Raw genomic sequence first — 25332 nt, forward strand, 5'->3', positions numbered from 1 at the left:
CTCGCCCTTGGGGCTAGCTGGGGCTTGGAGCCCTTGTTTGGCCTTGGGTAGGGAGTGGTTTTGTGCTGGTTAGGGCGTCAAGGTGTTGCGCGGCCTGCCACCTAAGCGGCGACCGGTTCCTGTTGCTGTGGGGACGGTGTACTTTTGCGGGGTTTTTCTTTTGTTTTGTTTTTTGTTGCCTGGTGGAGGTGCTGCCTCGTGGGCCCATAGTTCCCCTGGTATTGTTTTGGTGGCCCTCTGCTAGGCCCCCGTGCTTGTACACGTCCCAGGGGTTTTCAGTATTATCATTTACCCGTGTTTTGTTTGGGTTTCTTAACCGGTTAGCAACACCTTGCCCGGGCTTCCCGTAGTTGCTACCCTACGGGCCCTGGAAACCCCTGTCGGGGCTCGGGGACCCATGGATGCGTCTCCCGAGTTCCAGCCTGCCTTGTGCGGGTTTGAAGGTTGCAGTGTGCCCTTGTCTCAGGGTGACAGTCACCTGTTTTGTCTCCGTCATGCTGCCTGTTGGGTCAATGACACCTTTGACCCGGAGTCTTGCGAGTCCTGTTCTCTGCTTGTGCTCAGGTTTTACTCTGAGGATGTTCCTATTAGAGTACAGGCAGCATCAGCGTTGCATGTTAGATTTAGGTTATTGCAATGCGCTAGGTCGGTTTCCTGCCTGGATGCCCCGAGGCTGCCCCGTTTTGGCTTTAGGGACCCTGACCTGGGGGCGTTGATTGCTAGGGCTTTGACTCCTACGCCCTCTGGTCCTTCCCCTGTGGTTCTTCCTGCACCTCCCCCCCTGTGTCCGGCTCCGGAACGTATGCGGTTTTCGGCCTTGGCACAGGATTTAGTTGGTGGGGAGACTCGGGCTGCTTCGGGGGCTGCTCCATCTGGGTCGGGGACGGAGGCATTTGAGCCGGTTCCTCCTGCCGAGGCTTCTGGGTCCCACCAGCAGGCCCCCTTGTCTGCCTTTCCCTTGGACTCTACCTTTTCTTCAGGGGTAGAGGGTTTGGAGGACGGCTCTGCCCCGGGTCCCGACGTAGGGGATCCTGGGGCTGGGGAGGAGTCGGCCTGGGGGCCTTGGGCCCCCTGTGACCCCGCTTGGGTGCTTTTGCCTTCCCCACGGGGTTTATTGTTGCAGGGGGAGGGGTTTTCTTACCCTCCCTCCCTGTATGAGTATGATTTGGGTTCGGCTCCTCCCCGGGTTCGGTTCCGGGCGCCTTTGGGTACCTCGGCTCCGTCTTTACAGGGGTTTGCTACTTCCCGTCTCTCCGCGAAGGTGGCACGGGAAGCTCTTGCTGCATACCTCTTGCGAGACCCGGGTTATGCCTCCCCAATGGATCCGTCCTCGTTTGAGTTCGGTTCTTCTTCCCGTTTTTGGGTGCGTTTGGAGGTTCCGGGGTCTTCCTGGCTGGCAGACTGCCCTTTCTTCTCGTTGGGGGCGTGGCATGGGTTCTGTCGGACCCGCACGCTTGATTGGCGGGAGACTGCTACTTTTATGCAGGTTTACCTGGGGGGCGAGTTTGAGCACCTTAATGCATGCTTATTCGCTCCTGTGCTTTCTCGGGATGTTGGCCTTTTCCAGCTTCACGTGCAGGTTCCTCAGCTTTCGGCTTCCTTGGTTGCGGAGGAGTTGCGCTCCCGTGGGCATTTGGCTTCGGTCTTGCGTTTCTTTTCCCTTCTCGAGCTCTCTTCTACTTGGCTCGAGGAGGATGTGGGAGCGTTGAGTGAAGGGCCTTCGTCCGGGGCGCTTTCTTCGGCAGCTAGGGCGTCGGCTGCACTGTTGAAGCTCTTTGCGCCCATCCTGAAGGAAGCGGTGTCTCTGTTTTTTGCTTCTCGCCTCGCGTGCCGTCAGGCTGTGCTTGCCTTCTCTTTGGAATCCGCTTGGGCCCTGGCTCTTAGGTTTTCGTCCCCTTTTTGTCCGTTGCTGTTTGCAGAGTCTGCAGTGTCCCAGTTTCTGCATGCGGCTTCGGCTGCATGCAGAAACTGTAGTTGTCGTCCTATGGCGGACTTGTTGATTCTCCGGAGCAGTCGTTCTCGGCAGTTTCGGAGGGGTCGTGCCAGGGTTTCGGATTCCGCTGGTCGAGGTGGGCCGTTGGTGCCAGTTTCTGAGCCGTTGTTCCCTTCGGGGCCAGCGTCGTCTGGGCGGCGCAGTGTTCGCCTTGTTCGACGGTTGGGTTCTCGTCAGGGGCGTCGGCCCTTTCACAGTTTGCCCCGTTGACGGGGCGATGGGGGGGAGGCTTGCTCTGTTTGCCCACGCTTGGTCCCACGATTTGTGGGCCTTTTCGGTCGTGTCATCCGGCCTGCTGTGGCGTTGGGCGACTCGTCCTCCTTTGGGGGGTTCGGGGCTAACAGGGCAGGTCTCTTCTCCTGCGCTTCGTCAAGTCATCTTGGAGTGGGTGCGCTTGGGCGTGGTCGAACCGACTACGTCCCTCAGGTGGGTTTCCTGCCTGCTTCCAGTGCCGAAACGGGACTGTGCGGATCTGAGGTTCATTCTGGACTTGTCCCGTCTGAACCCCTGGATTCCTTGCCCCTCCTTTCGGATGACTACTCTGTCTCAGGTCCGGCTTCTGTTGGAGCCGGGTGCCTGGATGGTGTCCCTGGACCTCAAGGACGCGTATTGGCACGTTCCTATTCATCCGGGGTTCAGGGACTGGTTAGGCTTCGTGGTAGGGCGTCACGCTTACCGTTTTCGATGCCTGCCTTTTGGCCTGAATCTGGCACCTCGCGTTTTCACGCGTCTGACCCGAGTTGTGGTGACCCGTCTGCGTCTTCTAGGGATTCGGGTTTTGGCCTACCTCGACGACTGGCTGGTGTGGGCTCCCAGTCGGTCAGCTTGTCTGCTCGCCAGGGATTTGGTTCTTTCCCAGCTCGCCAGGTTCGGGTTCCTGGTGAACTGGAGGAAGTCCCATCTGGTTCCGTCCCAGGTTCGGACCTGGCTGGGTCTTGTTTGGGATTCTCGGACCGCTTCCTTGTCTCTCCCTCCGGTGGCATTGCGGCGGCTGCGGGACCGCCGTTTGCTGTTTCTGAGGGGGTCCCGGGTCACTCGGCGGTTGCTCGAGCGGTTGTGCGGGAGTCTGAACTTCGCCATGCTAGTCTACCCGCCGGGTCGGGTTTGGCTTCGGCGTCTGTTTTGGTTCCTTCGGGGACGTCCTTTCCGCCTCTCTCGCGATCGTTGGGTTCGCCCTCCGGGGGTCTTATGTCGGTTGCTGCGTCACCGTCTTCCTCTTCGGATTTTTCGGGGTTCGGTGCCTTGGCGCCTTCCCGAGCCCTCGCTCGATGTGTTCACGGACGCGTCGTCTCTCGGCTGGGGCTTTGTGACCAGTGCTCACCAGGCAGGCCAGGGCCGGTGGGGTCCGTCCTTCCATCGGGCTCACAGCACGGTTCGGGAGTTCGCGGCTGTCTGGTTCGCGCTTCGGAGGATTCGGGTCGCTCGGGGATCGACCATTCGCCTCCATTCGGACTGTTCTCCGGTGGTTCATTGCCTGAACCGCGGGGGTTCTCTTCGGTCCTTGGCTCTTTGGGGTTGGTCCCTTCGAGTGATTCGTCTGCTGGATTCTCGGGGTTTGGCTCTCCGTGCGGTTCACGTCCGGGGAGTGTCAAACGTTCTGGCGGACGGCCTGTCTCGCTTCCTTCCCCTGTCCACGGAATGGACGGTCGACGACGAATCGTTTCGTTGGATCTGCCAGACGTACGGTCTCCCAGATGTGGACCTTTCCGCGTCGGCGTGGTCCCGGCGTCTCCCTCTATATGTGACGCCCTTCCCCGACTGCGAGGCGTTCGCGGTGGATGCCTTTCGGCAGGACTGGTCGAGGTGGGGTTACCTGTACCTTTTTCCTCCGGTCCAGCTGTTGCTTCGGGTTCTGGTTCGGTTAGAGACATTCCCGGGGAGAGTAGTCCTCGTGGCCCCTTGGTGGCCGGCCTAGCCTTGGTTTCCGGTGCTTTTGGCTCGGTGCCCGAACCCGGGACGTTTCCCGCGGCTCCGCCTCTTTCAGCAGGTCGGCCCGATCCGGTATGGGGCTCGTTCGACCTTCTCCTCTGCTCTTCGCGTCTGGTCTTTTTGACGCGGGTGTATCACCATTTCTATGGTGATCAGGTGGCTTCTTTGATGGTGTCCCACTTGAGAGCTTCGTCGAGGCGACAGTATGAAGTTTCCTGGCGTTCCTTTCGCCATTTTCTGGCTCTTCGTAGGTTGTCTTTTCTTTCGGATCGGGTTGTTTTGTCCTTTCTTACTTGGCTTTTTCAGGACCGTCATTTGATGCCTAATACTGTCGCCTCGTATCGTGCGGCGCTGGCGGAGCCGCTCAAGCTCGCTTTTGGGGTGGACGTCACATCCGCCCCGTTTCGTAAGCTTTCCCGTGCTATGTTTCACCTCCGGGCTGCTCATGCGCCGCCTGAGCCGTCCTGGTCCTTGGACAGGGTGCTCTCCTATCTTTCCTCTCCTCGGTTTGTGGTGGCCCCTTCGGTTCCTGATTGTTTTTCCAAGGCTTTGTTTTTGTTGGCATTTTTTTTTTTTTTTTTTTTTTTTTTTTGAGATATATACAAGAGTTGTTACATTCTTGTACAGCCACTAGTACGCGTAGCGTTTCGGGCAAGTCCTTAATCCTATGGTCCCTGGAATACGATCCCCTGCCGCGAAGAATCGTTTTTTCATCCAAGTACACATTTTACTGTTGCGTTAAACAGAGGCTACAGTTAAGGAATTGTGCCCAGTAAATCCTCCCCGGCCAGGATACGAACCCATGACATAGCGCTCGCGGGACGCCAGGCGAGTGTCTTACCACTACACCACGGAGACTACACCATTGGCCTCTGGGGGCCGGGTAGGGGAGCTTCATGCTCTCCTCCGGCGCAGGGGTTTCTGCTCTTTTGGTCCTGGGGGTAGGTTTGTCCGTTTGCAGCCTTCTCCGTCCTTTCTGGCGAAGAACGAGACGGCTGCTTTCCGGAGGGGTCCGTGGGTCATTGATGCTTGGTTGGTTCGGCCGGGGGTGCATCATGTGTTGTGTCCTGTTGCTGCACTTCGCCGTTACCTGCGCGCTTCAGCCGAAGTGGCTGGGGATGCGCTTTGGGTTGATCCGGTTTCCCTCGTTCCCTGTTCCAGGGCTCGGGTCTCCCAGGTTGTCCGCAGGGTTATTAAATCTAGCCAGCCTGCGGTCTATCCTCGCGCCCATGACATTAGGAAGTTTGCGGCTTTGGCTGCCGTGTTTGGTAATATGTCTTGGGCTCATATTCGGGCGCGTGGATTTTGGAAGTCGAACAGGGTCCTGGCCGCCCGTTCTTTGGTGAACGTCCCTGCTCCTCGTCGTTCTTGTGTTGCTTTGGGTCGCAGGTTGCAGCCAGTTGTCTCGACTTCGAGTTGAGGAGTTTGTGGCCACCGCCTCCCGGGTAAGTCCCATTTTTCCTTCTCTTTGGGTATGTAGCTCCAGGGAGCCGTAGGGGCTCCCCCCAGAAAACCAGCGTTGATTGTAATGAAACGCCATTTTCTGGGCGAGCCCCGGAGGCTCCCTGGATACCCTCCCTCCCATCCGGTCGGCGGGATTTTTCGCGTTGGTTGAAGCCTAGTTTCCGAACTGACGGCAGCCGGCGTGGTGAGGTCCGGGGCCCCCCCTCTCCCCCTCCCGGGGAGGGGAGGGCTGCGCGGACGACCGGCGCAGCAGTAAATTGATTGTTTGATTGTTTTCCTTGGGATTGTAGGGAGTTTTCTACCTCTCTGTTCGGTTTTTGTTGTAGTTTTTTACCATGTGGGGTTTGTTTTGTTACGCCTACCTTTCTGGGTGCCTAACCCCGGTCGATGGCAGATAAGGAAAACCCCCAACCATATGGGGTTTTTCAGGGCCATTGCTCCCTGAAACCTCTCTGAAGGGGCCAGGTTCTGGCGTTGGTCCCTGGTAGGTCTGAACTCCATAGCTAATGTCCCGGTCTAACATAACATACATTAGCCCGATAAGCTCCAGGGAGCCTCCGGGGCTCACCCAGAAAATGGCGTTTCATTACATTCAACGCTGGTTTTTTTCTTTCTTGCAATGTATCTGTTATCATTTTATTAATTCCGCCAGAATTTACCTACTTAAAATTATCTGTTAGATTAAGGACCTGCCCGAAATCCTGCACGTACTAGTGGCTTTACAAGATTGTAAATACCATGCTATGTATTCTCACAAACCCAATGTACCTTCTTGTATATAAATAAATAAATAAATAAATAAATAAATAAATTTGATGCATCACACTATTGTGATTTCTATGTGTAATAACAGTATTGTTCAATTGAAGGGACAGCAGTTACATATACTGTACTAATGAAGCCACTATTACGCAAAGCGTTTCGGGCAAAATTAATAGTAATATAGAAATTTTTTAATTATTGTTGTGACGGGGTAAAACACTTAATACTATAAGAGAAGTAAGTTAACAAAATGAGAATGTTCAAGGAAAATAAAAAATTAATACAAAGGTGATTCATAAGGATGACAAGCATTTATTTATTTATTTATATACAAGAAGGTACATTGGGGGTTAAGAGAGAACATAGAAATGAAGTTGATTTTACATTCCTGTAAAGCCACTAGAACGCATAGAGTTTCGGGGAAGTCCTTAAACTAACAGATAATTTTAAGTAGATAATTTACAGTAAAATTGACAAAAAATGTGTACAGGTACTTTACAGCCTTACTTTACAGGTACAGAGTATAGTCAGAGTACAGGCATATATTATTACATTATGGAGTCAGTAGTTCTAGCAACAGTACAGTAGTTTATTTACATTAATTACAGAATGGAAATACAAGGTGTAATTTAGAACTGCTCCTCATGACATTTTCTTGGAACATATCAGAACATAGAGTAATATAAACATACTATAATTTAAGGTTAATGGGGTCAAAACTAACAAATAACCAAGATCATAAAGGACACGAGTAAACACTTTATCAAAGAAATGCATGAAATTAAATGACATTAAATGTAGATAGTAAATGTAGAAATTATATGAGTAATACAGTGTGTCCTTGCTTGAACGAGCTATATGGGGGCGTAGCCGATTCATTCATGTGTGGAATTCATTCCATCAATCCGGCCCCAGCATCCCCCTACCCTCCCTTCCCCCCCAAAAAAAAATAATAATACATATGCCAGTACACATTTGCCTTTTGAAAAATTTAAACAACAAAGAATTTGAATTGCAATGAAATAAAATGATATTGCACGTTACAGTACTGTTCTTACTCTACCAGTTGAGTTTTGTAGTGCAAACTGTGTTAGCCTTAATATCCTGAGAGTGCCACACATATGAATATAAATTGTTTAAAGAACAATAACTTTTCTAACAAATGTACATTATACACTACAGTCTGTACATAAAGTACAGACCACTAGAATCACACTACTGCAGTACACTATTATAAACTACACTTTGTACATTTAATGTCATTAGAACTGTGCTGTACAGCTCAATTGGCACTCCCAAGTTATGGCTAGTGCTGGGTGCTGGTCTATTGGCCTGGACATCCTCAGAAGGTGTGTCCTTGCTAGTGCTGGGTGCTAGTCCAGTTGCCTGGGCATCCTCGGAAGTTGAGTCCTTGCTAGTGCTGGGTGCTGGTCTAGTTGCCTGGGCATCCTCGGAAGGTGTTTCCTTGCTAGTGCTGGTCCAGTTGCCTGAGCATCCTCGGAAGGTGCATCCTTGCTAGTGCTGGGTGCTGGTCTAGTTGCCTGGGCATCCTTGGAAGGTGTGTCCTTGCTAGTGCTGGGTGCTGGTCCAGTTGCCTGAGCATCCTCGGAAGGTGTGTCCTTGGTAGTGGTGGGTGCTGGTCCAGTTGCCTGGGCATCCTCGGAAGGTGAGTCCTTGCTAGTGCTGGGTGCTGGTCCAGTTGCCTGGGCATCCTCGGAATGTGAGTCCTTGCTAGTGCTGGGTGCTGGTCCTGTAGGCCTACTGTGAAACCATACCAAAAACTTTTGAATCTTAGTTTGTTTCTTTGTTGTGAGCTTCATTACAATGTCTTTCATAATATATAGTTTCAGTTAAATATCATATATCTTACTATATACATATCTTTCAGATAAAGCCATTTTCATCTGCTTTGTACACTTAAAACCAGCTTTGATTATTAGATATCATGTGCTGAGAAAGTTTATGCTTATATGCATTAGCACTTCCAACATCTGCACTTAATGCCTCGCCACAAATTTTCTTGTTAATGATGCATTGCCTCTCTTTAAATCAACATACTATTCAGTGCTAGCCTTGAAATTGTCTATGTTTAACTTCACAGCAAGTCTCTCAGCTGCATTTCTAATAGAATTAACTTACAAATTGTTTTATTTAAAATATTATTATTGTTAGTTTGAAGTTTTGTACATTTTATACAGTACAGTTCTGTATTAACCCTTAAGCTGTACATGGCATACATATTTATTTATTGAATTATTTATTTACAAGAAGATATATTGGGGGGCTAACAGAGAATTTAGAAATTAAGTTAAATTACCATTCTTGTAAAGCCACTAGCACACATAGTGTTTCGGGACCATATACACCATATTTCGGGAGCATATACGACAGGACCTGATGGCAAAGTTCAGTTTCTCAAATTTGCTCTAATGCTTTCCAATTTTTTGTGCATACTAGCAAATCCTGCAACTTTGTCTAAATGATCACAAACGTAACTTAAAAGATAAGAAAATAAAAAATAATTATAAAATTGAATATTGAGAACATCAGATTTTTAAATCCGCTGCAAAAATATAAACTTTCACCAATTATTCCTTTGGTGTTATTATGCTCTCAGAATAGTATATGATCTTCATTTTCATAGATTTAAAATGTATGTTTTCAGTTTAGTTTACTGTGAAAAAATTGTCAATATGGCATTTGAATTATACGCCACACTTAGAAAAAAAATTGATAACTCCAAACATTTAGGGTTTGGGAAAAATCCATTCTAATAGGATTGTAAAAGAGACAGCTGTGCACATTATTTGTAAAAATGGTGAGAATTTGTCAGAAACTGGATTTTTTAAAACTGACTCAAAATTGAAACTCTAGTTTTAGAGATAATTGAAGTTGAAGTTATCGACAATGAATAATTTAGTTCTTATTCATTAATTTACTTATATGTTTTATTAAAGGTTGTTTGGCATTCGTACTCGAATATGTGAAACTTTTAGGTGAATATGTATTGTAATGAGGTCAAGAAAGAATACCCCCCCCCCCCAAAGAAATAAAATATAGGGATTAACTAGGGATTTAGGGGATAAAAATGTATTCTGTTTAAAAGTTATAAAGCCCTAATCTGGTCCCTAATCATCAAAACCACCTAAAGATACAAAGAAAATAGAATTTGAAATCTGAAAAACTGTCAAAAAATTCAGTCCCAAGTTCTGCCAGTTGTGACTGATTTATTTGGTGACCAATTTCATTCTATCTTGACATAGTTAGGGGATGGGTATGCACTCTCCAGGATGTAGAGGTTACAACAAAATCAGATAATAAACAAAGGAGACCCCAAAAAAAATGGACATTGGTGAAAGTAACAGAAATTAACATTAGGCAATGCATTTTTATCATATATAACAAAATAGAGCATGATAACATACTCATTATTATTGGTATTATGATGTATTACTCAGCAATGCTATACAGGCACCAGCTGCATATCCACTTTGTGGACACTTCTTGCTACTATTCTTCTTTGTGCATCGGGCAAGTGCTTGCATCTCTTTATTACTGCATTATCCCTCAGTTCCAGTTAAATGGAGCTGTTCTCCTTTTTATTTTTTTTTAAATACATTTCTGAAAATATTGGGATAAAACTTTCATGACGCTTGAGCTGTCCATGGCATACATATACAACAGGACCTGATGGTAAAGTTCAATTTCTCAAATTTACTCTAATGCTTCCCAATTTTTTGTGCATACTAGCAAATCCTGCAACTTTGTCTAAATGATCACAAACATAACTTGAAAGTTAAGAAGATAAATAATAATTATAAAAGTGAATATTGAAAACTTCAGATTTTGAAATCGGCTGCAAAAAACCAGCGTTGAATGTAATGAAACCCCATTATCTGGGTGAGTCCCGGAGGCTCCCCGGAGCTATCCCAGGCTGATATGCTAATGTCAGACTTTGGCATCAGTCATGTGTATGGAGTTCTTAGGCCTACCGGGGACCACGGCCAGAACCGGGCCCCCTCAGAGAGGCAAGGGGAGCAATGGCCTATAGAAGCCCCCATGTGGTTAGAAGCATTCTATGTTTGCCATCGACCGGAACAGGCACCTAGAAAGGTAAGCGCCTCAAAACAAACCCCTATTCTGGTTAAAATTGCTACCAAAAGCCGAACTAGTAGATAGAACTCCCCAACCGAAAACAAGCAAACTAGTGTGACGTCACACACCGCCGCGCCGCTGTCTGCGCAGCTCCCCCTCCCCGGGAGGGGGAAGGGGGAGCCCCAGACCCCCACGCCGGCTACCCACACCTCAGTTCTTGAGGCTGGATGTCAAAAACGTGAAAAACCGCTGACTGGAGGGAGGGAGGGATGCCGGGGAGCCTCCGGGACTCACCCAGAAAATGGTGTTTCATTACATTCAACGCTGGTTTTCTAGGGGGACCCCCGTCGGCTCCCCGGAGCTAACTACCCACAGACGGAAAAAGAGGGACTTACCCGGGAGGCGGTCGTCGCTCACTCCTCAACTCGAAGTCGAGACAACTGGCTGCAACCGCCGACCCAAAGCAACACAGGCCCGACGGTGCCCAGGGACATTCACAAGGTAACGAGCAGCCAGGACCCTGTTGGACTGCCAAAATCCCCGCGCCCGAATATCAGACCAAGACATATTCCCAAAGACAGCAGCAAGAGCCGCGAACTTACGAACGTCATGGGCACGGGGATAGACCGCAGGCTGGCTGGATTTAATAACCCTGCAGACGACCTGGGAGACCTGAACCCGTGAACAGGGAAGAAAGGAAACCGGATCAACCGACAGCGCATCCCCGGACGCAGAAGTCGTGGCGCGCAAATAACGGCGAAGCGCCGCAACCGGACACAAAACATGATGCACCCCCGGCCTGACCAACCAAGCATCAACCACCCATGGACCCCTCCGAAACGCAGTAGTCTCATTCTTCACCAGAAAAGAAGGAGACGGCTGCAAACGAACAAAACAATTTCCACGACCAAAAGAGCAGAAACCCCTGCGCCGGAGGAGAGCATGAAGCTCCCCTACTCGACCCCCAGAGGCCAAAGCCAACAAGAAAAGTGCCTTGGAAAAACAATTCTGGACCGAAGGGGCCACAACAAAACGAGGAGACGAAGGAAAGCGAGCACTCTGTCCAAAGACCAGGACGGCTCAGGTGACGCATGAGCAGGCCGGAGGTGAAACAATGCACGAGACAGCTTGCGAAACGGCGCAGACGTAACATCGATACCGAAAGCAAGCTGAAGCGGCTCCGCCAGCGCCGCACGATATGAGGCGACAGTGTTAGGCGTAAGATGACGGTCCTGAAACAATCACGAGAGGAAGGACAAGATCACCCGAACAGACAAGGAACTAACACGACGAAGACGCAAAAAGAAATGGAAGGACTGCCAGGAAACTTCATACTGCCGCCGAGAAGAAGCCCTCAGGTGGGACACCAACAAGGAGGCCACCTGATCACCATAGAGATGATGATATACTCGAGTAAAAAAACCCATACGCGAAGACTCGAGGAGAAGATCAAACCAGCCACGTGACGCACCAGCCCAATCTGCTGAAAGAGGCGGAGCCGCGGGAAATCCCTCGGGTTCGGACACCGAGCAACCAGCGCCTGAAACCAAGGCTGGGCCGGCCACCAAGGGGCCAGAAGGACAATTCTCCCCTGGTAAGTCTCCAAGCAAGTCAGGACCTGGAGCAACAGCCGAACCGGGGAAAAGAGGTACAGGAACCCCCACCTCGACCAGTCTAGCCGAAAGGCATCGACCCCGACGGCCTCGCGATCGGGGAAGGGCGCCGCATAAACTGGAAGACGCCGCGACCACGCCGACGCGAAGAGGTCCACCTCGGGGCGCCCGAACGTCTAGCAAAGCCAACGGAAGGACTCGTCGTCGACCGTCCACTCTGTGGAGAGGGGAACGAAGTGAGACAGGGCGTCGGCTATGACGTTGGACACGCCCCGTACGTGAACCGCCAGGAGAGCCAAACCCCGAGAACTCAGCAGACGAGTCACCCGAAGCGACCAACCCCAAAGAGACAAGGACCACATTGAACCCCCGCGGTTCAGGCAATGAACCACCGGAGAGCAGTCCGAATGGAGCCAAATCGTCGATCCGCGGGCCACCCGAAACCTCCCCAGAGCAAACCACACTGCCGGAACTCCCGCACCGTGCTGTAAGCTCGATGGAACGACGGATTCCAACGCCCCTGGCCGGCCTGGTGAGCACTGGTCACAAAACCCCAGCCGAGAGACGACGCATCCGTGTACACATTGAGTGAGGGCTCAGGCAGGCGCCAAGGCACTGAACCCCGAAAAACCCGAAGAGGAAGCTGGTGACGCAGCAACCGACACAAGGCCCCCGGGGGTCGAACTCTGCGATCGCGAGAGAGGCGGAAGGGGGGAACCCCGAAGGAACCAGAACAGCCGTCGAAGCCAAACCCGACCCGGCGGGTAGACCACCATCGCGAAGTTCAGGCTCCCGCACAGCCCCTCGAGCAACCGCCGGGTGACCCGAGGACCCTCCAGAAACAGACGAAGGCGGGACCGCAGCCGCAGGAGAGACTCCGGAGGGAGACAAGGAGGCGGTTCGAGAGTCCCAAACGAGACCCAGCCAAGTCCGAACCTGAGAGGGAACCAAATGGGACTTCCTCCAGTTCACCAAGAACCCGAACTCGGCGAGCTGGGAAAGAACCAAATCCCTGGCTAGCAAGCAAGCTGACTGGCTGGCAGCCCAAACCAGCCAGTCGTCGAGGTAGGCCAACACCCGAACACCTAGGAGACGCAAACGAGCCACCACAACCCGTGTAAGGCGCGTGAACACGCGAGGTGCCAGGTTCAACCCGAACGGGAGACAACGAAAGCGGTAACTTAGACGCCCCACCACAAAACCGAGCCAGTCCCTGAACCGTGGATGAATCGGGACATGCCAATAAGCGTCCCGGAGGTCCAGGGACACCATCCAAGCTCCCGGCTCCAAGAGCAGCTGAACCTGAGACAGCGTAGTCATCCGAAAGGAGGGGCAATGAACCCAGGGTTTCAGACGGGACAAGTCCAGAATGAACCGCAGGTCCACGCAGTCCCGTTTCGGAACCGGAAACAGACGGGAAACCCATCTGAGGGACGACGTCGTTTCGATGACGCCCAAGCGTACCCACTCCAAGACAACTCGACAGAGCGCAGGGGAAGAAACCTGCCCCGCCAGCCCCGACCCCCAAAGGGGGGAGGGGCCACCCAACGCCACCGCAGGCCGCAAGACACGACCCGAAAGGCCCACGAATTGTGGGACCAGGCGCGGGCGAACAGTGCAAGCCGCCCCCCCCCCCCATCGCCCCGTCAAGGGGGCAAACCGCGAAAAGATTGACGACCCTTACGAGACCCAGAACCCCGCACAGCGCGAACACCGCGCTGACCAGACGAGGGAGGATCCGCAGGAGGAGCCAACCCCGAACCTGATACCAGAGGCCTACCACGACGAGAGGAATCCCGAGCCCTGGCACGACCTTTCCGGGAAGACCCACCCCGGGACTCCCGGAAGACCAACAAGTTCGACATCGGACGACAAGCCGCCGACGCAGCCTGAATAAACTGCGCCACGGCCGACTCCTCAAACAGAAGAGGACAAAAAGGTGAAGAACGCCTAAGAGCCAGAGCCCAAGCAGATTCCACGGAGGAACCTAGCATCGTCTGCCAACATGCGAGACTGGAAGCATAAAACAGGGAAACCGCATCCCGCAAAATTGGCATGAACAGCTTCAACAAGGCAGCCGATAAACGCGCAGCCGAGGACAAGGTGCTGGACCCCGGGACAGACCCAAGCGTCCTCACATCCTCCACGAGCCAATCCGAAGACAGCTCCAGGAGGGAGAAGAACCGCAAGGCCGAAGCCAAAAGACCCCGGGTGCGCAAGTCCTCCGCAACGAGTGCCGCCAAAAGGGAGGGAACCTGCACATGGAGCTGAATAACGCCCACATCGCGGGGAAGGGCAGGGGCAAACAAGCACTCATTCAGGTACTCAAACTCGCCCCCCAGGAAAACCTGAAGCATTGTGGAAGCTTCCCGCCACTCCAGCGTGCGGGAACGACAGAAGGAATGCCAGGAATCCAGAACAAACAAAGGGCAGTCTGCTAGCCAGGATGACTCCGGAACCTCGTAACGGAGCCAGAAAGGGAACGAAGTCCCAAACCTGAATTCGGGCGGATCCATTTCCGAGGCATAATCTGGGTCACGCAGGAGGTAAGCTGCAAAGGCTGCTCGCACCACACCAGGTTGGATGCGATAAGCCGAAAACCTCCGGAAGGACGGAACCAACGTACCCGGGGGAACACGGAACCGAACCCGGGGAGGGGCCGACACCAAATCCAACTCGTACGCAGAGGGAGGAAAAGAAAACCCCTCTCCTTGTAACAATAAGCCCCGCTCAGAGGGAAGAAAAACCCAGGCGGGGTCCAGCGGGGCCCAAGGCCCCCAAGTCAGCCCCTCCCCAGCCTCGAGGTCCTTCACCACAGGACCCGAGGCCGAGTCCTCTCCCCAAGCCCCGACCCCACAAGACAAGGATGGAGCAGCCGGAAAAGCTGGAGGAAGGGGGGGCCCACTGATCAGACCCAGAAGCTTCGGCCTAGAGACAAGACTCGAATGCCTCTGCCGCCCCCCCCCCCCCCCGGAAGGGGCACCCCCTGAAGCTGCCCGAGTCTCGAGATCAAGTAACCCCTGCTCCGACCCCGAAACCCTCAGACGCTTCGTGGCCGGAAGCAGGGGGAGGGGACCAGATCGAATAGAAGGGGAAGGACGAGGAGGTGCGGACTGAACCAGGATCGAAGCGACCCCCACCCCCAAGTCCGGGTCTCGAAAAGCAAAGGTGGGCAGCCCCGGGGCATCCGGGTGAGCAACCAACCAAGCGCATTGCAACAGACGAAATCTAGACTGCAACGCACGCGCCGCCTGTACCCGAATAGAATCATCAGAGGATTGGGTAAATTGAGTCACAAGCAAGCAGCAACACTCACAGGACTCAGGGTCGAAAGTATCACCGACCCAACAGGCAGCGTGGCAGAGGCAAAAACAATGAGGGTCACCCGGAGACAAGGGGACCGAGCAACCCTCAAACTCGCACACAGCGAGTGGGGACTCTGGGGTCACATCCATCGGACCCACGCGCCCCCTAGGGGATTCCCAGGGTCCTGAGCGTTTACTTTAAGAGGACTCGCGCTCAGGTAGTCCCAGGCAGGGTGCTGCAAACTGGCGCCCAAAACTACCAAGCAAATTTCTATAGCTGAACTCCAGGGACGTGTACACTCACGGGGACCTAGCAGGGGGCGCCACCGAGGAGAACAGTAGAAGGGCAAAAACAAACTGAATAAAATGACAGAACCCCCCACCAGGCAAAAACAAAAAGAAAAACAAAACCCCGCAAGAGGACAGTGAACCCCAAGGAACAGAGCCAGCCGCGATGTCAGGAATACAAGCTGAGCAGCACCCTGCGCCCCTACCAGTGCAAACTGCCTCTTACCTGCCGGTAACAAGGGAGAACATAACACCCAAGAGCCCAACAGGCGGGCGAAAAACCGAAAGGTAAAACGGACCAGCAGAGGCAGACCCCGAGGAGCCTGTGGAAGGTGGCCCCAAGCCCCAAGGGCAGTACTTACAGGGCACCTAGGGAAGGCAGCCCTAGGCGCATGCAGCCCGAGTACTGAAGATAACTTCTGGCTCTCGCACCCACAAAACCAACACCACACGCAAAGCACAGTGCAGTAGCGACACCGGAGCCAGAGCACACGACCATCGCCTATAGCATCAGCCTCAAGAGGTGTGGGTAGCCGGCGTGGGGGTCTGGGGCTCCCCCTTCCCCCTCCCGGGGAGGGGGGAGCTGCGCAGACAGCGGCGCGGCGGTGTGTGACGTCACACTAGTTTGCTTGTTTTCGGTTGGGGAGTTCTATCTACTAGTTCGGCTTTTGGTAGCAATTTTAACCAGAATAGGGGTTTGTTTTGAGGCGCTTACCTTTCTGGGTGCCTGTTCCGGTCGATGGTAGACATGGAATGCTTCCAACCACACGGGGGCTTCTATAGGCCATTGCTCCCCTTGCCTCTCTGAGGGGGCCCGGTTCTGGCCGTGGTCCCCGGTAGGCCTAAGAACTCCATACACATGACTGATGCCAAAGTCTGACATTAGCATATCAGCCTGGGATAGCTCCGGGGCTCCCCCCAGAAATATAAACTATCACCAATTGTTCATTTGGTGTTATTATGCTCTCAGAATAGTATGTGATCTTCATTTTCATAGATTTAGGAATATATGTTTTCAGTTTAGTTTACTAAAAAAAAATCGTCAATGTGGCATTTGAATTATGCACCAAATTTAGAAAAAGAATAACTTCAAACGTTTAGGTTTTGTGAAAAGTCCATTCTAATAGGATTGTAGAACAGACAGCTGTGTACATTATTTGTAAAAATGGTGAGAATTGGTCAGAAACTGGATTTTTTTGAAGCTGACTTAAAGTTGAAACTCTAGTTTTTGAGATAATTGAAGTTATCGACAATGAATAAGGTAGTTCTAATTCATTAATTTACTTATATGTTTTAATAAATGTTATTTGACATTCGTACTCGAGTATGTGAAAGTTGTAGGTCAATGTGTGTTGGAATGATGTCAAGAAAAAATAACCCTCAAAAAAACAAAATATTGGGATAATTGTAATGATTTAGGGGATAAAAATGCATACTTTATAAAAGTGATAAAGCCCCAATCTGGTCCCTAATCATCAAAACCGCCTAAAGAGACAAAGAAAATAGAATTTGAAATCTGTGAAAAACTCAGTCGAAAAAATTCAAAGTCCCAAGTTCTGCCAGTTGTGACTGATTTATTTGATAACCAATTTCATTCTATCTTGACATAGTTAGGGATGGGTATGCGTTCTCTAGGATGTAGAGGTTATAACAACATCAGATAATAAACAAATTAGAAAAAAAATATACCCCCCAAAAAATATTTATTAGACTTTGGTGAAAGTAACAGATATTAACATTAGGCAATGCATTTTTATGATATATAACAAAATAGGGCATGATAACATACTCATTATTATTGGTATTATTATGTATTACTCAGCAATGATATAAAGGCACCAGCTGCATGTCCACTTTGTGGACACTTCTTGCTACTATTCATCTTGTTTGTACATTGGACAAGTGCTCACATCTCCTTATTACTGCATTATTCCTCAGTTCCCGTTAATAGGAGCTGTTCTCCTTATCAATAAAATGTTCTCCTTTAAAAAAAAATATTTGTCTAAAATACATTTCTGAAAATATTGGGATGAAACCTTCATGATGCTTAAGCCAATAAGTTGGTGATTTATTTAGCATTTAATATTAATTTTCACATAATTCAAATATTTTTTGCCCAGCCCCAGCTTTTACAGCCCAGGCTGTAGCAGCTTTAGGGTTAATGCATGTAGTTTGTATTACGTAGGCTTTTTTTTTATTATTATTATTTTCTACCACAGACGTGGCCACACATATACAATGCTAACCAGCATATATACATTTTCTTCTGTCCTCCATGGACAGGGTTAGAGATGTGTTAAACATATAGTTCAAGGGTTTATTGAACAATCAACCACAGAAGGTGATTCGGTGCTTTTAAAATGCTAAGCTAACCTACATAAGTAAATACATAGATACACAGATTTACGTATGCCCTACATAAAGCGTTCAATGTGTCTTTTACATAGTGTCATTAATGTGCATTTACAAAGGTGAAATGTAATTCTGATCAGCTTGCATATATACTTTATACACATACATACACACACACACACACACATATACGTACATATACATATATACATACATATATACACACACATGCATTCACATACATTTGTCTCTTTTTCTCTGACAGGGTGAGATAGCTGATAGAGAAACTAGTGTGCAATTAAGCACTTAATCACTGAAGGTGATGAAGGTGCTTTTACAAGCTCAGGTTATATAGTTACATCACATACATACATTGTATAATTGATACATTACATGGTTTATCTTGGGTACAGTAGGCTGTTAGAGAGGGAGGGGGGCAGCCGAGAACCCGCCCATACCCCTTCCTTTTTCCTGCCCACCCTCCTTACTCCTGCCCACCCTCCTTACTCCTACCCACTTTCCTTACTTCTGCCCACCCTCCTTACTCCTGCCCACCCTCCTTACTCCTTCCCGCCATCCTTACTCGTGCCCACCCTCCTTAGTCCTGAACACTCTTTAAACATGCTCACCCTCCTAATGTCTGGTAAAAGCAAAATACCTAATTTTCTGGGGGGGAGCCCCGTCGGCTCCCCGGAGCTTTCCCAGGCTGATATGCTAATGTCAGACTTTGGCATCAGTCATGTGTATGGAGTTCTTAGGCCTACCGGGGACCACGGCCAGAACCAGGCCCCCTCAGAGAGGCAAGGGAAGCAATGGCCTATAGAAACCCCCGTGTGGTTGGAAGCATTCTATGTCTGCCATCGACCGGAACAGGCACCCAGAAAGGTAAGCGCCTCAAAACAAACCCCTATTCTGGTTAAAATTGCTACCAAAAGCCGAACTAGTGGATAGAACTCCCCAACAGAAAACAAGTAAACTAGTGTGATGTCACACGTCACCGCGCCGCTGTCTGTACAGCTCCCCTCTCCCCGGGAGGGGGAAGGGGGAGCCCCAGATCCTCCACACCGGCTACCCACACCTCAGTTCTTGAGGCTGATGCTATAGGCGAAGGTCGTGTGTTCTGGATCCAGTGTCGCTACAGCACTGTGCTTCGCGTGTGGTGTTTGTTTTTGTGGGTGCGAGAGCCAGGAGTTATCTTCAGTACTCGGGCTGCATGCCTAGGGCTGCCTTACCTAGGTGCCCTGTAAGTACTGCCCTTGGGGCTTGGAGCCACCTTCCACAGGCTCCTCGGGGTCTGCCTCTGCTGGTCTGTTTTACCTTTTCGGTTTAAGGTTTCTTCACCTGCGCTCTGTCAGGTCATCTTGGAGTGGGTTCACTTGGGTGTCGTCAAAACGACGTCATCCCTCAGATGTGTTTCCCGTCTGTTTCTTGTCCCAAAATGGGACTGCGCAGACCTGCAGTTCATTCTGGACTTGTCCCGTCTGAACCCCTGGGTTCATTGCCCCTCCTTTTGGATGACTACGCTGTCTCAGGTTTGGCTCCTCCTGGAGCCGGGCACTTGGATGGTGTTCTTGGACCTCGGGAATGCTTATTGGCATGTCCCGATTCATCCGCGGTTCAGGGACTGGCTCGGTTTTGTTGAGGGGCGTCTGAGTTACCGCTTTCGCTGTCTCCCATTTGGGTTGAACCTGGCACCTCGCGTGTTCACGCACCTTACGCAGGTCGTGGTAGCCCGTTTGCGTCTCCTAGGTGTTCGGGTGTTGGCCTACCTCGACGACTGGCTGGTTTGGGTTCCCAGCCGGTCAGCTTGCTTGCTAGCCAGGGATTTCGTTCTATCCCAGCTCGCCGGGTTCGAGTTCTTGGTGAACTGGAGGAAGTCCCATCTGCTCCCCTCTCAGGTTCGGACTCGGCTGGGTCTTGTTTGGGACTCTCGGACCGCCTCCTTGTCTCTCCCTCCGAAATCTCTCCTGCAGCTGCAGTCCCACCTTCGTCTGTTTCTGGTGGGCCCTCAGGTCACCCGACGGTTGCTCTAGGGGCTGTGCGGGAGCCTGAACTTCATGATGGTAGTCTACCCGCCGGGTCGGGTTTGGCTTCGTCGGCTGTTCTGGTTCCTTCAGGGTCACCCCTTCCGCCTCTCTCGCGATCACTGGGTTCGACCCCCGGGGGCCTTGCATCGGTTGCTGCGTCACCGGCTTCCTCTTTGGGTTTTTCGGGGTTCAGTGGCTTGGCGCCTGCCCGAGCCCTCACTCGATGTGTACACGGATGCGTCGTCTCTCGGCTGGGGCTTTGTGACCAGTGCTCACCAGGCCCGGCCGGCCAGGGGCATTGGGATTCATCCTTCCATTGAGCTCACAGCATGGTGCGGGAATTTGCAGCAGTGTGGTTTGCTCTGGGGAGGATTCGGGTTGCCTGCGGATCGACGATTCAGCTCCATACGGACTGCTCTCTGGTGGTTCATTGCCTGAACCGCGGGGGTTCAATGCGGTCCTTGTCTCTTTGGGGTTGGTCGCTTCGGGTGACTCGTCTGTTGAGTTCTCGGGGTTTGGCTCTCCTTGCGGTTCACGTACGGGGCGTGTCCAACGTCTTGGCCGAAGGCCTGTCTCGCTTCATTCCCCTCTCCAAGAAATGGACGGTCGACGATGTTTCCTTCCGTTGGCTTTGCCAGACGTTTGGGCGCCCCGAGGTGGACCTGTTCGCGTCAGCGTGATCGCGGCGTTTTCCGGTGTATGTGGCGCCCTTCCCCAATCGCGGAAGGGGTCGGAAGGCCGTCGGGGTCAATGCCTTTCGATTAGACTGGTCGAGGTGGGGGTTTCCCCAGTTCGGCTGTTACTCCAGGTTCTGACTCGCTTGGAGACTTATCAGGGGAGAGTTGTTCTTCTGACCCCTTGGTGGCCGGCCCAGCCTTGGTTTCAGGCGCTGCTTGCTCGGTGTCCGAACCCAAGGGTTTTTCCGCGACTCCGCCTCTTTCAGCAGATCGGGCCGGTACGTCACGTGGCTGGTTCGATCTTCTCCTTGAGTCTTCACGTATGGGTTTTTTGACTCTGAGTCTATCATCATCTCTATGGTGATCAGGTGGCTTCCTTATTAGTGTCCCACCTGTGGGCTTCGTCTTGGCGGCAGTATGATGTTTCCTGACAGTCCTTCCGGTTCTTCTTACGTCTTCATCGTTATGCTTCCCTTTCGGTTAGGGTGGTGTTGTCCTTTCTCTCTTGGTTGTTCCAGGACCCTCATCTTATGCCTAACACTGTCGCCTCATATCGTGCGGCACTGGCAGAGCCGCTTCAGCTTGCCTTCGGTATCGATGTTATGTCTGCGCCGTTTCGCAAGTTGTCTCGTGCCTTGTTTCACCTCCAGCTTGTTCATGCGCCGCTTGAGCCTTCCTGGTCTTTGGACAGAGTGCTCGCTTACCTTTTGTCTCCTCATTTCGTTGTGGCCCCTTCGGTCCGGGATTGTTTCTCCAAGGCTCTTTTTTTGTTGGCATTAGCCTCTGGGGGTCGGGTATTGGAGCTTCATGCTCTCCTCCGGCGCAGGGGTTTCTGCTCTTTTGCTCGTGGAGATTGTTTTGTTCGCTTGCAGGCGTCTCCTTTTCTAGTGAAGAATGAGACTGCTGCGTTCCGGAGGGGTCCGTGGGTGGTTGATGCTTGGTTGGTCCAGCCGGGGGCGCATCATGTTTTGTGTCCAGTTGCGGCGCTTCGCCGTTATTTGCGTGCCACGACTTCTGTGTTCGGGGACGCGCTTTGGGTTGATCTGGTTTCCTTTCTTCTCTGTTCGCGGGTTTGGGTTTCCCAGGTCGTCCGCAGGGTTATCAAGTCCAGCCAGCCTGTGGTCTATCCCCGTGCCCATGACGTCCGTAAGTTCGCGGCTCTTGCTGCCGTCTTTGGGAATATGTCTTGGTCTGATATTTGGGCGTGGGGTTTTTGGCGGTCGAAGAGGGTCCTGGCTGCTCATTACCTCGTGAATGTCCTTGGGCCCTGTCGGGCCTGTGTTGCTTTGGGTCAGCGGTTGCGACCAGTTGTCTCGACTTTGAATTGAGGGGTGAGCGATGACCGCCTCCCGGGTAAGTCCTTCTTTTTCCGTCTGTGGGTAGTTAGCTCCAGGGAGCCGATGGGGCTCCCCCAGAAAACCAGCGTTGAATGTAATGAAACGTCATTTTCTGGGTGAGTCCCGGAGGCTCCCCGGCATCCCTCCCTCCCTCCGGTCAGCGTTTTTTTTTCGCGTTTTTGATATCCAGCCTCAAGAACTGAGGTGTGTGTAGTCGGCGTGGAGGGTCTGGGGCTCCCCCTTCCCCCTCCCGGGGAGGGGGGAGCTGCGCAGACAGTGGTGCGGCGACGTGTAACATCACACAAGTTTGCTTGTTTTCTGTTGGGGAGTTCTATCCACTAGTTCGGCTTTTGGAAGCAATTTTCATCGGAATAGGGGTTTGTTTTGAGGCGCTTACCTTTTTGGGTGCCTGTTCCGGTCGATGGCAGACATAGAATGCTTCCAACCATACAGGGGTTTCTATAGGCCATTGCTCCCCTTGCCTCTCTGAGTGGGGCCCGGTTCTGGCCGTGGTCCCCGGTAGACCTAAGAACTCCATACACATAACTGATGCCAAAGTCTGACATTAGCATATCAGCCTGGGAAAGCTCCGGGGAGCCAACTGGACTCACCCAGAAAATGGCGTTTCGTTACATTCAACGCTGGTTTTTTTTATTTAATGTTCTAAACGTTTACTATGTTTTGGTGGGAAAAATTTAGTCATAGAAACCTTAAATTTGTTTTCTTTTTCCCCTAATAGGTAATACTGCTTCCAGTCTCTGCTCGGCTACCAAGGACGATAGCAAACACAACTTCTACCCATTAATGATGGTAAAGACAATTTTATTCTTGTTGTACTATTAGTATGTGTGGGCTATCATGTTGATGTCAATAATACACTCACCATCAGATTCAGATTCTTTATTCAGGTAAAGGTACATCCATTGAGTTACATACATAATGTTGGATTTAAAGATAGAGATAGTACATAAAATACCACTAGTACTCGATTACAGTACAAGATAGAGATAGTGAGCCACTAGTACTCATAGCGTTTCGGGCAAGGTGAAGGGGGAAAAAACACTTAGACTAAAACTTAATAGTAATTGAGCTTAAAGTATAAATTGCATTGAAAAAAAAATAATAAAAGGGGAGGGGGGAACAAGGCAGAGAAAAGCAATTATACAAGTTGGTCAACAAAAAGCATTGATTACAATAATAAGACATGGGTTGACATTTAGGGGTAAGGTATGATACATGGAGTTTATTAGGTAGTTTTGAGTTTTTATCTTAAACTGGTTGAGAGAGGTACAGTCTTTGACATGATTGGGAAGGTGTCAAGGTTCTCACCCATTCCTACCTTATATGGTTTGGGGCCGTTCCCACGGGTCTTCACCCCTCCGTACCAGACGCCACTGCTCGCCCCAGAGCTAAACCCAGTCCACTAAGGGCTGGCCTTGTATATATACCCCTAGCGAGTAGAGAGGTTCAAGTCTACCTGTATCACACCTGAACCTGCCCGTCTTGACACTGGGACACTCTCTCTTAGATATCTGGTCTGCTCGAGGTCGCCAGCTGGGTGTTTATACTCGTGTCCCGGCAACACTTCAGTGGTCTCATTAGTTATCTTAAATCAAGGATGCAATCTCATGTGCAGTGCAAGGCGACATAAATGGTTTCACTCAAAGTAGCCCTAGAGAATAGAGGCTCACTCAAACACATTGGTAAGATTAAAAGTTTACTGAAGAAAATATATACACTTGCAATAGGAAATAATATAGGTAGAATTGTCCGATGGCAGTAACACTCTTCTCGCTCCATCTCTAGCAGCACGGTCAGCTAACTGGGTCCACTCTTCCGTCGGCTGGCACACACCTCGCACTTACCTCAATCGTGAAGGGATCCAGTTGGATGTTCAGTCAATGCAAGATGTATCCTTTGCTAGTTGAGCTGGACCCCTAGGCTACCACATAACCGTTCTGCGGAATGCAAGAAATTAAGTTTCGGCACTCAAAAATCTAATTTTTTTACAATTTATATATAAAAATTTCAGCTCCCGGACAGGCCCCCACTTGTTATTGGGTACGTGGTTGTACTGAGAAGAGCCAATAGTTAGAGTCAAGATGTATCTAAAATAGTGGGATAGATAGGGCCGGCTCCCCAAGGAATAAAGATTCCTAGTAATGATTCTATGTTTTAAATTACAGGTCTGCTGTCTAGTAGCTAATCATCTACACCACTTCAACAGGATGAATTGATACTTCTCATAATCTAACTTATTTATTAAAACCCTCTAATAACCCCCATATCCATTAATACAATAAATTTCTTTACCACTCTACCTTACGTTAAACATCTTGGTCCACATAGACAGGATGCAGAGTTTACAATTACAACTAGGGTAAAGACTACTTGGAGTAGGACACTAGTAAAGGCTCTAGATACCCTGGTAAAACTTGAGCACACGTGGTTTTACTAAAACACCCTAGAGTAATCTTAGGGATATAAACACTAGCTTAGGCTACACAAGAACTTAACTACACAATTTGCCAGAACACGGTAACACAGTATTATACTTATCTTAGATAATAAATGTAGAATGAGGTAAGGGAAAGAGAGAAGGAGGAGAACAGAGCCCACGCGGGAGAGTGTGAACACCACAACAGCCAGAACGAGAGAGAGCGAGAGCAGCCTCCTCCGCTCTCTTAAATATGCTGCTGGGAAGGGTGCCTAGCTGATCATACAGCCATAAACATAACAAGTCTTCAACATTCATTACTAGTTACTTTAACAGTTCTAAGAATAGCTGGGAACTAGTTCAATATTATATTTAATAGTCAACAAGCCCAGAGTCTGAATAATCTGTTAGTAACAAGGTTCATCCTATGTCTGGCAAGGAAGACTGAGACAAATACGCATCAGGTATGAGAAGCCTTGAATATAAACATTATTGTTAATTAAATATCCCTCTTACACAACTATTTGGAACTTAATTTGACCTCTGGTTTCTGAATGGGAACCCAGGGTCATAACAGCGGCATTATTTGCAGTATCTATGGCATATTTTACAACATTTTTTCACGGATGTGGTACAATGTGTGGTCACTTGATGTTTTATTATAATACAACTGGTATAAATTTATTATTTTGTCACATATTATTGTCGCATGTACACAAAAATGTTTTATATTTCAGGAAATATGAAATTTATTATGAATTGTTTTCACTATATACACTTACTCAATATGTTGATGTTTTTATACCAGTATTGGACATTTAGAAATCCTCGAGACTGTGATACTCGTCAAAACATTTGTCATAGCACAATGGGACCTTTCATGCTGTGCACCAAGTTAAGACCAATTTTACATTTTTGCTCCCTCTTTTTTGTGGTCTTTCATACAATGCACTCACGCTGGGCTACTGCACGCTTTCCAGTTGGTGGTAAATACCTTACATTGTGTGTCAGAAAGGCGTCCTTGTAAGCGAGCCTGGGTGTGGGAGCATGGTG

The 25332-nt window shown here is 50.2% G+C and overlaps 1 protein-coding gene across 1 annotated transcript in view; it reads left to right on the forward strand.

Annotated features, from left to right (window-relative positions):
- The window catches only part of LOC123749512 (uncharacterized), a 215131-nt gene that overhangs the window by 4909 nt on the left and 184890 nt on the right, over positions 1 to 25332 (forward strand). The window contains exon 2 of the mRNA XM_069325030.1: positions 22582 to 22652. Within this exon, the coding sequence (XP_069181131.1) occupies positions 22647 to 22652 (6 nt within the window). The 5' untranslated portion in view covers positions 22582 to 22646. The remainder of the gene's footprint in view (positions 1 to 22581; positions 22653 to 25332) is intronic.

The sequence above is a fragment of the Procambarus clarkii genome, chromosome 15, assembly GCF_040958095.1.
Source record: "Procambarus clarkii isolate CNS0578487 chromosome 15, FALCON_Pclarkii_2.0, whole genome shotgun sequence".
Classification (NCBI taxonomy): domain Eukaryota; kingdom Metazoa; phylum Arthropoda; class Malacostraca; order Decapoda; family Cambaridae; genus Procambarus; species Procambarus clarkii.